This window comes from Dicentrarchus labrax, unplaced genomic scaffold (genome assembly GCF_905237075.1).
Source record: "Dicentrarchus labrax unplaced genomic scaffold, dlabrax2021, whole genome shotgun sequence".
In the NCBI taxonomy this organism is placed as follows: Eukaryota; Metazoa; Chordata; class Actinopteri; family Moronidae; genus Dicentrarchus; species Dicentrarchus labrax.
Window position 1 is genome coordinate 5,767,486 of NW_026136716.1, and position 14,543 is coordinate 5,782,028.

At 40.6% G+C, this 14,543-nt stretch overlaps 1 protein-coding gene across 1 annotated transcript in view; it reads right to left on the bottom strand.

Annotated features, from left to right (window-relative positions):
* Positions 1-14,543, bottom strand: part of filip1l (filamin A interacting protein 1-like) — a 73,303-nt gene that overhangs the window by 43,358 nt on the left and 15,402 nt on the right. Inside the window, exons 2-4 of the mRNA XM_051427409.1 lie at positions 2,817-3,168; positions 1,601-1,774; positions 1,315-1,493 (exon numbers count right to left, since the gene is read on the bottom strand). Of these exons, the coding sequence (XP_051283369.1) occupies positions 1,315-1,493; positions 1,601-1,774; positions 2,817-3,158 (695 nt within the window). The 5' untranslated portion in view covers positions 3,159-3,168. The remainder of the gene's footprint in view (positions 1-1,314; positions 1,494-1,600; positions 1,775-2,816; positions 3,169-14,543) is intronic.

The window sequence follows — 14,543 nt, forward strand, 5'->3', positions numbered from 1 at the left end:
CCTTTTATAGCAGACAAACTGCTTTTGAGCAAGGCATGATTATTCAGTGGCCACTATCTTTATCCTCCACTAAGGTCATGGGAAAAGACACAAATTTGATCACCCTTCTGCTTTGTCTACTGAAATGACTCCAGAGGCCCTCTAACTCTGAAGAGCATGCTGACATTGATTCATAAAGAAACCGCAGGGACAGTGAGGCAATTATAGATGACAGATATTGCTAAAATAAGAAAGTTGCATCAGTCGTAAGTTTGGCTTCAGTTTAATACTACACTTAGGGGCTGAACTGATGCGTGGCGTGGGGTGTTGTCATTTGAATGTCTTTTGACATAGTTGAGTGCTTTTCTCTGTTCTGGCTGTTGGATCTTAATGGAACATACAGTGCATCGTTGTGGTTGGTCTACAGCAGTGTTTTTGTTGCCTTTCACTTAAAGCAACTCCCATATGAAGTGCTGAGTAGTTTGTTATTATTGTATAATTGCTGTGTGTCTAGTCCCACCCCATAATGCAATCAAATAACACTGGCTTACAGCAGTTAGAAATTGCACTAAAATCTACTGGATTATCCTGTTTTATACCCTGGTCTGGGTGAATGCTCCAACTTATTGGCTGCAGGAAACTGTCTGTTCACTGTTCTAAATGAATGCGCTGAAATAAACTTAATGAACACAAAATCTGAATATCTCATATCTCACAACACTGAGTGCAGTCCTGCAGTGTCTCATCCTCGGAAGACGACAGGATTGCCACTATAATTCACAAGCCCCTATACTGCGACTCTTACTGATTCTTCATATAAGCTTTCAATTCACATTTCTTTTGCTATTCAACTCGTTACTACATGTAAAGTACACATACCCTATTGTTTGTGAAAATCTTGATATTGATTTAGGGACAATGACATGGCTGGATAGCTAGTTAGTCTTGTTGTTAAACATACTGCCAAACTATATTTACCGCTTGTCGACCGTACGCAATGTTACTGACTTTGAATCTTGCTAGCATAATGTTAGTTTTCTGGCTCGTAGCTGAGTCAAAGTGCTCTATGAACTTTAATGCAGCTGAAGGGCATCCAAAATTAACATTTAAATCTGATATCAGTATTTAGAAAGGTAGTGCGACACTGAAACTTTCCCCTGAAACCAAAATGAGATTTTCTGTAATTGCTTTCAGATCATATGTCACCAACTTTCTCGAAGGACGCCAACATAAACACATCGAGAGGCCGCGGGGTTGAAGAGAAGACTATGATGATGTTTGTTGGAGGACTGGCAGCTATTCTCATCGAGCTTGCGTGTGGTTTCAAACACTGACCTCTCGCGCTCCTGCTCCAGCAGGTTGGTGAACTCGTCGCTCTTCTTCATGAACTCTCCGTGGTTCCTCTTCTCGTCCTCCAGCTTGTACAGGGCCTGTTTGTGCGACTGCTCCACCATCAACAGCTGCTCCAGCATCCGCCGGTGTGTCTCCCTCTGCTTCTCCACTAACTTGTCCAGCTGTTGGGGTAGCACATAGAAAACATCTGTCACGTCTGGTATGTTCTGTGTCAGTCAGACCCGGTCATTGAGTATTTTCTTTAATTATGATTGAGAGTTGGCATTACCTCCTCCATGGGCTTCTCATATATGTCCTCCTGGAAGACGTCTGCCTTGCCCTGGATGGCGTCCCTCTGCAGGGCCTGCAGCACTTTCTGTGGTGTGACAAAGCCATATTTGGCCTCCAGCAGGGCCATGTCGATTTTCTCTGCCTTCAGCACTGTGATCACCTCATCTCTGGCCTGTAGTGTGGGAAGAAGATGGTTAGATTCAACTGTGATTTCCAACCTGCAGCAAGAGATAAGTCTATACTAAACCAAATATTAGTAAAATAACCTCAAATATTAATAACCTATTTTTTATAGGTCTCTGTCATCTTTCTGTAACTCAGTCTTTACATTTTAGGGACAGAAATTCACTTAGGAATGGTGAAGTTAGTCTGTAAATCGTCAGGTTGAAAATAGATCCAGGTGACTCAGACCCTTTACCCACTATCAAAATTGGCCAAAGAAATGTACCATTTTCTGTGTCTTTGTTCACTTCCTTTTCACCATTGAGTTCTGCAGAACAGCAATGGCTCTCGACCAGGGGTAATGGTATCAGGGAGGAGTTTCTGCAGCTACTTTGAGCTACATGGAAACAATAACATAAAATAACCAATGACATGAAAAGTACTGAGCAAGCTCTCAAAAAAAGTACAAACTGATAGATAAAATATAAATGCCCAGCTATTGCTACTCCAAGTGGTAGTAATATGATTTTAAAAAAAGACTAAATCTACTGAAAGAAGAACATGAACTTGTCCAGTTGGAGGATTACTACAGTCTGTCTTTTATAAATTTCTCTTAGGAATCCACCACACTTACTGGGTTTTTTGTTTCTCTATCAGTTCTATGGAAGGGGCAGGATGAGAGGCTTTCTAAATTATGTTTTATTTTGTAAGGTTGGTATATTATCTAGAAGTCTAGTGCTCTGGAATAGATACTTCCGTCTCTGCTCTGTTGGCTAGTGTCTACTCTGTTTCCTCTAACCTAAGCAATAAAACAAACTTTTCCTTGTTCCTATTATACAACAACAGTGCCAGGGGCTTCCTGGATCCAGTGCTGGAATGACAGGAAGTAGCCTCAGCTGTTGGCTGTCCATTAACACAGGCCTTTAGTCCATCTTGAGGACCCACAGAGCCATAGTGTTTGACTACATGTCCAACTGGGCCCAGTGCCACAAATACAAGCTTGTCTTCTGCTATAATGTTGCTTGCGCAGTCATCTCTACAGTTTGGATTACCTGCAGCTCTCCCTCGAGCAAACTCAGTAGAAAGACGAGATCATCCCGGGAAAGGTCTCTGCCCTTCTCCCTCCGACCACCCTTTGCAGCTCCGCTGGTGCTGCCACTCCCATTTCCGTTTCCGTTTCCGTTCCCACTCCCAGCAGCACAGGAGGTGTTCTTGGCCGTCTTGTGATTCCTCTGAACGGTGCCGGTGTCATCCGGTGGCTCCCGGTGTCGACTGCGGCGCTCAGCCCTTCCTGATGGCTCCTCTCGCTCTGCAGATCGCTTGCGTGTGTCTGCCTGCTGCTGCCCCGGCTTGGCCTTGGTTACGTCCTCCAGACTGTTGCTGCGAGATCGCATGTTCCTCTACCTGTTTAACAAACGGAAGATGGAAGAATAAGGGTCTTTATTTATATCCTGCATACAAATATACACATGCATTTCCTACACCATGTGTCTTGTGTGTGTGTATCAAAGTGTCTTTGTGTAGCTTTTGCAGATTTAAGATTTATTTTTCTTCAAGACTGAAGCAAAAAACACATTCACACACAATGTGAATCACCAACCTTGTAGAAAATACTCAGCTGCTCATGTTTAGTCAATCTGTGATGTTTGGTGCATTCCAGGAGTTTCTTTGTGACTGATGAAAGTTTTTAATTTACATTTTCTGGCCAGGGCATTTAGGACATGGATACCACTCTGACTTAACCTTCCTATATATCGCAAACTGCCCTTAAACAAACCCTACACATCAACAAATAAGAAAAATACTCTACCAGCAGTACAAATGTTTAAGTCTGTACTTTTCAATGTCCTGGACTATGCATGTCTAAGCATAATTTTTGTTTATTTTATGTCAGACTGTGCAGTGGGATCTTGTCACACTGTGCTGACATAACCTGTTCTGTCATCAAACTGTAAATAGGCCGTAAACTAGACCTACGTACTATGTCCAGGTCCACATTTGTCATCTGTGCAGCGCAGCAGCATGTCGTCATTGCCTGACATGTTATTATTAGTCACTCAGCCGAATAGAGTCATCATCACCACATCATACCACCGGCCACAAAGCATGATTATGCCACAAATTCTCTGACAATGCCAGAACTTTTTTTGGACCCTGGACCTTGAGTCCTGTCACAACAAAACCGAAACTGCCGACCGTCATTTACGGCTGATGAATTTTCCCATAACGTGAAATTTTTGTCTCGAAAAAGGCAGCCAAAATCAGTCTGCCAGAGGATTTAGGCTCTGCAGCGCTGTGGTCTCATTGTGTACCTACTTTGTCTGTGTTATATTTGATGATAGGTGGGCCCGGAGAGTGATCGGAAAAAGGGATAACATTCTAGTAGATGACTTAGTGTGGTATGAATAAAAAGCATCGTGGATACCAACCAAGGTCTGTTCGGACTATACAGTGTGTCTTTGTGACATCTGGTTTATGAATGGGCCATTCAGTGACTCACTGACTATGATAAATCGAACTATGATAAATAGATGCTGTGAGCTGCAGACTCGCAGGCAAAAGAACTGTAAGCTCCTTTGCCAAGTAATTTATTACTTTTTCATCATTATGCTCCGCTAAAGTAAATATATCCAAAAGACAAACCAGAACTCAAATGAAAACATGCTGAGACTCATTTCTGTCTGTTTGATGTGAAAGACAATAATCTGCCTAAAGGCATTACATCATTATCCATCCGACTCAACTTGCATTAAAAGGTTTCCAACTAAATGAGCTCAGAAGTTGCTGTTCCAGCTAAAGACGGTCCTTAGCAACAATGCACTGTAACGTAACACAAAATGATGTAAATTGTACTTCTAAATGATAATGTTTCCCAACATCTGAGTCTTCCTGGTAGCTCAGAAATGGTAATGATCTGGTAATGGTATGGTACGTACAAAACATAGGACTGCAGTAAAAAATAAACAAATAAAATGCATTATTATAGATGAAACTACCCAACAGTATACAGTGGAGTTGAAAAATTGCTCCACCATGACCAGCAAAAACACTGAAATGCTGCTTATATCAATGTGTCAGTGATAATGATCCAGTAATTAAATATATAAAAATAATGACCGCTTGTACTTTTAATACTTAGTGTTCATTTTGTTGGTAACACTGGCTCGTTTCACCCTCCCTTCTAAGCTTGAAGGGGAACTACGGAGGCCATAAAACACAAACAGCCCTATCTGTCCATTCTGGGCTACTATAGAAACATGGTGGTTTAACATGGCTGCCTCCCTGGAAGGTGACCTGTGGCGTCTGTAGATATAAAAGGTTCATTTCAAGGTAACAAAAATGTAATGATTCTCATGTTCAGGTGGCAACACTAGTTAACTCAACTTATGCATACCGTATTCCATTTCTGCCAATAGAGCCTCCTAAATGTTACACGTTACTTATATCTACAAGTTAAACTTAAATAAATAAAATAGATAAAAGACGAGGTATCTTCCACCAAAACTACGTACAAAAATTTGAGTTAATTAAGTCACTTTTATGAGTTTATCACTACTCCCACTGCCAAGTATTCTTGATAACAACAGCTCACATTGTCACTTAAACCTGTGCCTGTGTTCACGCTGTTTAAACTTTTATGTTTATTGTCAATCCAATAAAACAAAGAAAAGAAAAATGATAAATTAATGGGTTTTATTAGCCTTAGCCTTAGTGTTGCCACACACAAATATCTCTCCACTCCAACAGAATTTGAGACGGCCCTAATTGGACCTTAGAAACAATGTGTCCAAGGCTCCTGCAGTGTGTGTCCAGCCTCTGTGTGAGGCCCTCTGACAGTTTATGAGTGAGAAAGATGGCTGGGTGATTGCATTGTGCACACTCTAGGCAAAGCGCCACATGATTCAGGGCTGAGGTAATTCCCTGCAGTCTTAGACAGACTCCACATAGACTTACTCAGAGATCTGGGCCACAGGCAATAAACAGAACTGCTCAAAATGTGTGTGTGTGTGTGTGTGTGTGTGTGTGTGTGTGTGTGTGTGTGTGTGTGTGTGTGTACAGGTTTAGGTAATGCACGTTCCTTTGCCGTACAATATGTAAAAGATACAGAACAGTTTGTGTGTTTATCTTACCCTGAGCATCACTGGAACAGTATGTAACCTTTCTAATGAGTAACTGCATTAGATACATAATTAACTCTATCAATCACTCCTGCACAACAGCAGTCTGTTTAGATTTACGAACCCATGAGGCAACACACACACACGCACAGATGCTCACACACGCTTAAAACACAGCAGTATACAGATATGAGCTGAGATTTAGCAACCAATCCAAGGGTCACAGACATGTAACGCTGCCCCGCTGAGGATTCCTACATGTGCAAGTATCACGTATCTGCAAAATCTCCAAGATGGATCACAAATATATCACATAGTTCATAAAAAGGTTCACAGAGGGGACGGAAAAAAAGCTTTGTATTGGATCTGACGTATCTCCAAATCAGTCCCTTACTGTTGTGGTGGGAGTCAGATAAATTAGTTTTGAGATCAGTGTTAGATCTCTGGCAAGCGATGTTCCTGATTTTTGTGAACTGTGTTATTGGTTGTTGGAAACTTGGAGCAAAATGGTCAAAATTGGAAACACTGATATGATGAGGAAGCCAAAACTGTGCTGCTTTGTGTTCATGGACTGAAAGTAATTTGCTGAACTGTAGTTACACTGCTCAAAACAACTTTCTTTCATTATCAAAATAATTCCATTCTTAAAGGATTCATCCTTTGAAGATTTTAACCAAAAGCCTAAATTACTCTTAAAAATGTACTAAATGTATTAGATTAAAATAAGCCTTTAATATCAAGTCATCATTGAAGTATATCCTAAATAAAACCTCTTAAATGTGAGAACAACAAGACAAACTGTTAATTTTGATCAAACAGTTGATGACAATAGCTATGATAAAACCAGTCTCCCCATTTCCTGTCATCATTAAGTGTTTAGCTTCAAACTCCCAACCCCAACTATCTGTTTTACACCATTGCACTCCACATCTAAATAAACACAGGGTGTAAACAGACTGTGGAAAGCAGCAGTGCCATATATATACATCATAAAAAAAGACGCTATTTGTAAATTTCCTTTGAGTCTTCCTTAGCCGGAGGAAGCAAAAACACTGGCTCTTAAACTGCTTGTGTACACTGTGTACACATTTTTTATCCATGACCGCGTTGTGTTGTCAGTGATGTCAGCTTGGAGAAGGTGTGAACACAAAACTGCCAAAACACAAAGTTAATGAGCCACCACCTGTGGTATGAGACCTCGGGTAACCCTGTCAGAGCCTTATAGGACGTTTTAAGCAGATTAAAGGACCAGTGTGTAGGATTCAGTGGCATCTAGCGGTGAAGTTGCAGATTGCATCCATTTCACTACAGCTCAGCCTTCCAAGCGTGTAAGAGAAACTATGGTGGCCACGAAACATGAAAGACCCTTTGTAGAGCCAGTGTTTGGTTTGTCTATTCTGGGCTACTGTAGAAACATGGCAGCTCAACATGGTGGGCTCTGAACAAGAGGACCCCGCTCTGTAGATAAAAAAGTTTCAAGATAATAAAAAACACAGTTATTCTTATTTTCAGGTGTAACTATGAATATTATATTTATTTTCTGCCAATAGATCCTCCTTAATGTTACACACTGGCCCTTTTAAATTAGAAATATACATGGAGGTGAATACATTTATTTCTCTGTGATCAGCAAATTAATGAATATTTGGCTGAAAATGTCTCTGGAGAGATCTTTTGGAAAACATTGGCACATGTCAGTATTTCTTATGAAGTCACTGTATGACGCAAGTATCAACCTACAGTTATCATGTTTGTACCTGTGCTTCTAATGAAATAATGCAACGCAATACATCATGGTTTCTATCTGTTGCTCATTGACAACAACAGCATGAATGAACGGGTGTGTGACATGTGTAAAACTGCCCAGAGATGACTTAACCGTGCTTTGTCCTCCTACTAATCCCATCCAGTCAGTGTCAGAGTAACTTGAATGAACTCCAGTAATTTTTCATTTAGTGAGCTGGGGATCAGTGCCAGAAGGTGATGTTATGATTAACAGGTGCTCAGATCTTATGCAAGCGACTTGGCTGCTTAGCTTCGTTTTGGCAATAGAGGCGACACATTGAAAAGAATCTTTCAAGCACAAGCACGATGATACACAGAGGGAGGATTAATGAATGTATTTTTTCAATTTAATAGTCTCAATGACTGTTCATTTCAGGTATGCATACATATATGGTTGTATAACAAGTATGCACACAGTAGCTTTTCTAAAGGATCGGGGTCGTAGCAAGTTGACACACAGAGGCAAAGCAACACTTGTGTTTTTTTAATTGAGACTACAGCCATGCTAACAGCTCAGTGATTATGACGGTGATAGATCATTTACTTAAGTAAAAATAGCAATACTACAATGTAGAAATACTCAAGTAGAAGAAAGAAAAAGTACTCAATAGGCTGAATGGCTCATTTCAGAATGCTACACATTATGTTATTGGATTATAATTATTGATACATTAATGTGTTCCTCAGAATGAGTTGTTTTTATCTACAGACGCCATGTTAAACCGCCATATTTTACTGTAGTTACTTCTGCACACTAAACAGCCTGTTCCCATTCCCAGGTCGTCAAATACAGACACTAGCTGTGTTTAGTTAGCGGCAATCAGCCACTTCACTGCTAGATACCACTAAATCCTACACACTGCTCCTTTAATGTCGCAGCTGGTAAATGTGGGACTAATTTTAATCACTGCTGGGTCACTTGCAAACCCCAAACTAAAGCTATTAAATAAATACAGTGGTAAAGTAAAGTACAAGTACCAAACTGTACTTGAGTAAATGTGCTCAGTTACAATCCACCACTACATGCTGATGTTAAGGAGATGTAATGTTCACTATCTTAGTTTAGCAGAATAGCACACTAACAACTAACATTCCACAACGTACAGCAGAGACTGATGGAAATATCATTAGTTTTGCGGTCATTTTGATCTGATGCCGCCAGATGAATAGTCAGGATATGTCCAGTTGTTTGGACTTCTGGGCAGCATGATTGTCTGTACAAAACACCAAATGTCATCAATACATCCAAAAGTGGTGGACCGACAGACTCACATTGCCATCCCAAGAGCCACACTGCTAACACGGTTCAAAATTAAGCATTAATAAAAACCTGTTTGCTTATTCATTCATAAGTTATCTTTCCTTTTTTCCTTCCTTCCTTCCTTCCTTCCTTCCTTCCTTCCTTCCTTCCTTCCTTCCTTCCCTGAGGCCCTTCCATTACCTTGTGCTCTCATTAAGCAGTGAGGACAATGTCCGAAGCCAAAAGCAAAGCTGTTACTGGAAACAGTTGGCAGTTTGGGCTTGTCTAGCAGAGACCACCAAGGTTTCTCCGACGAGCTACCAGGTCAAAAGGCTCATTCATTCAAAGAGTATTTAAGCAATGAACTCACCGAGCCAGCCAGCCAGTCACTAACTCATAAACCCTCATAAAGTCTGTCTATATAGGCCATCAAGTAATTTTATCACACATTTGAACACTTTAGAAAGCAATTAAGCTTATTATTTTGGGGCTTTATGATATTGGATCTTTTCTATGACTGCTGGGACTCACAATCTTAACCGGCACCACACCCCTACCACACACATGCTCATAAAGTAATGAGTGTTTCCCAGATGTTACCCAAACTTTGTCAATATACCTTTTAAGTAAACTCTCACCAGGACATCAGGGTGTTTTACAATCAGCACTTGCTGTCTCTGAAAGCTAAAAAGCTGGAAGTGAAGCAGAGGGAGGACTGTTAAAGTGAAAAAGGTGAAAGGTGAGGAAGCAGGTGTGCTACAAAAAAAGTATACCTCTTCACGGTTTTCTCCCACACACGCACACATACTATGCATGGAAACACACATGCGTACAGCAGCCTGTGTGGACAGTTGACATGCGAGCAGAACATATGCATGCATGTACGCACCCTCACACAAATTACAGAGTAAATTCCTGCAGCCTGACATAATGCTGCTGTCAATATGATTGAGGGTAAGAGAAACGCAGATCAAAAGAGAGCAGAGAAAGGGAAGAGAGGGGAGGGAAAGATGGAGGAGCAGCAATATGGAGGATCTGCTGGTAGCAGGCAGCTTACTGTACACAACATGTGCGCTAAATCACCACTTTACAATAGCCTTTTTCTTGGTTACTGAAAAGTTCACATTTTGACATAGACCAGAAAGAAACAAAGACAAAAACCTGTTCTTTGAACAAGTTTGAACTAGCATTGGGCAAATTTACTTTTACTTTCTATGTTATACTTTTTCTTTTGCATCGGTGCATAAATATCCAAAATATGGTCACAGTTAGCATCCTAGAACATTTTCCTTTATGAAGATGGTACTTTAAGTCATGGAAATTTTAAACCGAGATACCAGAAACTTTATGCTGCTGTGGCCATTTTAAATTCTGTGAATTATCTCACAGCTACAGGAGCAATCATCATCTCTCAATAACCCATTAAGTCTGTTTCTGGTCCATGAAAAATTGATCGTGGAGAGGAGAAGCTGGTTTTCATGAAGAGGAAGGTGTGGCAAATCAGCTTTAAAATGCTTGCTTTAAGCAACACTGTAAAGTCATGAATCAACATCAGTGGTAACTAAACAGTAACTACTGAAACTGGTCCATGTAAAATCAGATCAGATGTCGCTCGTTTTTCACACTACAAAGTCCTGGTCAGGTGTGATGCATGTGTGCCTTCATCCACCTGCTGGTCTGTGTGATCAAATATCTGTTTCATTGTGTTCAACAATATTTCACGGCAGTAAGGATTTCAGATCCAGGTTCATTTTGCATGCACTGATAGCTACTGTACTGTCTGAGTCACCACCACACATGCTTGCATACTGCATTAGTTATTCATGAAATCAATTATTCTTCCATTATTTTTTACACATTCCTGCTGAATAATGTCATGGCGTCCATGCACATGATTATTCACAACCATATTTATGTGTTTGCATGTATGCAAGGCCACGCATTGAAAGGGCAAAGTAAAGAGGGAAGTAAAAGCAAGTGTAATTAAATGTCAGTGATGATTAAACTACAAACTTACAGAGCCAGAGGAGGTCAGAAAGCCCTGAGATCTAAAATTCCCAACTTTTCCTTTTGGCTCAGTGGAAGGTTTGAATTTATTTGGCAGGGCAGAGTGAAAACATCTTGAAATAAGCTAGATAAGAAAATAAAAGAGTTTATATAGTAAATGTTCTTGTTTTTATGATGCAGAGTCAAAACAGTGTTTGGCACTGTTAGAACTACCGAAGAGCTGCGACAGAAACCTCTTGGTAGCTTTCAGAAGCCATTAATACAACAGATAAGTCGTAAATGTAACAACACCTTGATGTCTTAATGATACACATGCAGACATACTGTGTGTGAATGTTTCAGTAGTGCCATTAAGTGGTAATAAATATGTTTTAGGCAAATACTTTAAAAGAAGGTGTGGGGCTTCTTGAGAATAGTTTTTCCATTGTAAAATATAAATATAGTTTTGGTGTTTCTACTTGTATTGCTCCACTTAAAGTGTTATTAAACAGCACTAAATGCATCAGTAATGCCAACAGCACCCAAAGAATGACTGTCAAGAGAGTAGCATACTGTGCTGGAGGGGTTTCCATCATCCAGCCAAAACAGAAAAAAACGAGTGAAATGTTTACAAACAGTACAGGGGTTGCCGCAGCAACAGGTAGCGATCAGCATTCGGGCCTCAAGGTTGTATGAGGTGCCATAAAACCGTCGGAGATGTTTCCTGCAAGCATTAGCGCTGCTGGACCGTAAAGCAACAAGAGAAGTGGTTTGGGAATTCTTCTGCACTGAAGTCGTCCACAGCTCAGGACGCGGGTCGCAACTCCTCCACAGCGGCTGAGGAGACGATCAGGCAGTCAAACTGAGCTGTTTTAGCTCAGATGTATGCGTGTTGTTATTTAAGGGTGTAGGATATATGACTGCGACTCACTGCTACAGGGCTTAAAGCTGTTAAAATGTCTGTTGGGTGAGAAAGGAGCCTGCTGCACATTTTTTGCATCAAGGCCTCCTGTCTGCAAGATGATGCAATCCCAGGAAATCTTTGGACAGGCCAGGAACTGTAACAGTGTCAGCTTCGCACACTTCCCCCTGCAAGCATGTGTCAGAAACACAGGGATCATATTCAGTAACAGTGGAGCTCCACAGTGCATTTCTAAATCTGACTATATGGAATAAACTTGATCGGGACATCAAGAGAGGTCTTCCAGCTGGAAATGTAGCAGTGATAATAAATATTACTTACTGTGCATAGAGAATATCTGTTATTTACTGTAGTTCTCACTACACTATCAGTTCTTGTAGGGCTAATGGAAATATACTGCTACACAATGAGCATCAGAGGAGCATCTGTTTTTCACCAGAGGGCGCCGTGTTGCCATTAAAGTCTGAACCTTCAAAACTCTTTTAAGTCAGTAAAGGTTTCTATGTTCAAAAGTCTTTGCCCGAAACTGTACTCATGTACTTCTGTTATGTACTTTATTTAATTAGACATCCCCTATGGACATGTTTGAAGACACCTCTCTCATGAACAAGTCCGGAATATAAGAATTTGCAAATATTTTTCTTTTCAAAAGTTTAACTCCTGCACACAATCTGTCTTCTACTTACACACTTGTTTAACCTGTGGGCAACGTTTGGCTCTCAGACTAGTTGAGATGTCATAAATCATCTCGTACATATGCTTCTTAACCTCAGATTTAAGGCGAAACTGCAGATGAATCTTCTAGTGTCAAACTCCGCACATACATTAATCGTCACACTGAAGCTCAAACAACCAGGTGAAGTTACATTTTTGAGTGTGGGGGACTAATATTTCTATTTTGTGTTTCCATACTGTTGTTCTACTACTGCTACTTCTGCCTATTTTATGACATCTAGTGCATGTTTCTCTTTGCTGGAAGAGGGATCGCTCCTCTGTTCCTCCTGAGGTTCCTCCCTGTTTTGTCCACATTTTTAAAAGGAGTTTTTTTTTCTGAAATAAGGGTCTAAGGATTAATTAATCACTCTTTATAAAATGTATCAAACAGCCATTTAAGGTAAATGCAAAAAAATCTCTTGCTGCAGCTTTGTCTTTGTCTTAAATGAAAGTAAACTGAATCTTGGAAGATATCAACTTTGCTTTTTATGGACCAATTGAGGAAGAAATTGGAAGATTAATTGATTGCCCTTTGAGGCATATATATTAACCTGACTTGAGAACGATACACCTTTTTACAGACTGCCACTGTAAAAGAAAGCCAGAAACAAAAAAAGGAGAGAATATCCGCCAAAACAAACAAAGGAATCTCTTTATGATTCCTTAGCTCACCCAGGTAACGCGACATAAAGAAAGGACAGCAGGGGGTGATTAGTCCTCTGGGAATATAGGAGGAAAGACAGAGCACGGATGGGGGACTCATGCCTCCCTCACCAGGTTCAAGGTTGAATGAGTTTTCAGTCTGGGAGGAAGGCCAAGTCTGATGTTAAACCATGAACCGAGGCCAAGCATACATGCACTTAGTCTTACTTGCTGTACTGAATGTGTGAACATTCACACACACACATATGCTGCCTGGTTGTTTGTCTGCTTTTGAGCAACACTGTTGCCATGAGAATGCCTTTCTCATGATCTCATGGCTGGCTCCAAGTGTTGCGTTTTACTGTGTGCGTGTGTGTGTGTGTGTGTGAGAGAAAGAGAGAGAAAGAGAAGAGAGAGAGAGAGAGAGAAGGCATCTATAATTGTGTTGGTCTTCACTGTATATTAGTGATTTACCTCGTGCCAAGGTCTTCACATTTGAAGTCAAGCTGGCGAAAACAAAAACAGACAGCAGTACAGAAGTTCAACGACCTCTCAACCAGAACTGAGACCAAATTACTTTTTAATGGGCCCAGTAATTCTGTTTTGAATCAAACATCAGCGCAACAGAACATGACGCACATGAAGTGAACCTCATTCTCTTACTGTTGCTTGTTGCACTCTGAAAACTCGCCTCTATGTATAGGCCCGCAGGAGTCCCATGTCAGCCTCCGTAAGTGTTCTAAACACGCCCCGTTATATTTAATATCCTGCATCAACTTTCATACCTTGGCAGGCGCTTCACACTCAGTGTCATCAGACTGTAACCTTGTCGGGTTTCGGAGCAGGTGATAATGAGAAGGAGAAGCTTGAGGACTGGTGGGGTTTGAGTTGGCCGGGAGCTGCTGGGCGGTAGTAATATCATACATATAACACCATAAGTGAAGGGTCGTCCAGTTCAGTGGCAGTGCTGATGGCATGACTTTGCAGTGTTGGGTTGGATACTTTAAAGCTGCACAAATCAAGATTTCTATATTTTAAAAATGATGTAATGTGAAGTGACGGACTAAAAGACAATTAATGTAATTTGTGCTCCTTAATGGCATTTTCAGGAAGAAAAAAAACAATCAATCAGAGCCAAGACAGTTGATTATCGAATCTCATTTAACTAAACTACATGTTTGTTGGTCACAATGATCTCTGCGTGAACCACGGGGGGAAAGTCAAAGCATTATCTGTTTTTCAGTAATTTTTTAAGTAATTTCATGGTCTCACAGACAGTCTACTATCTGACAGGAGTAATAAAATGTTTGCCAACGTTTAACTACTATATTTGCACAGACTATATCCTGGTTTGCCCCAGCTAGCTTAAACT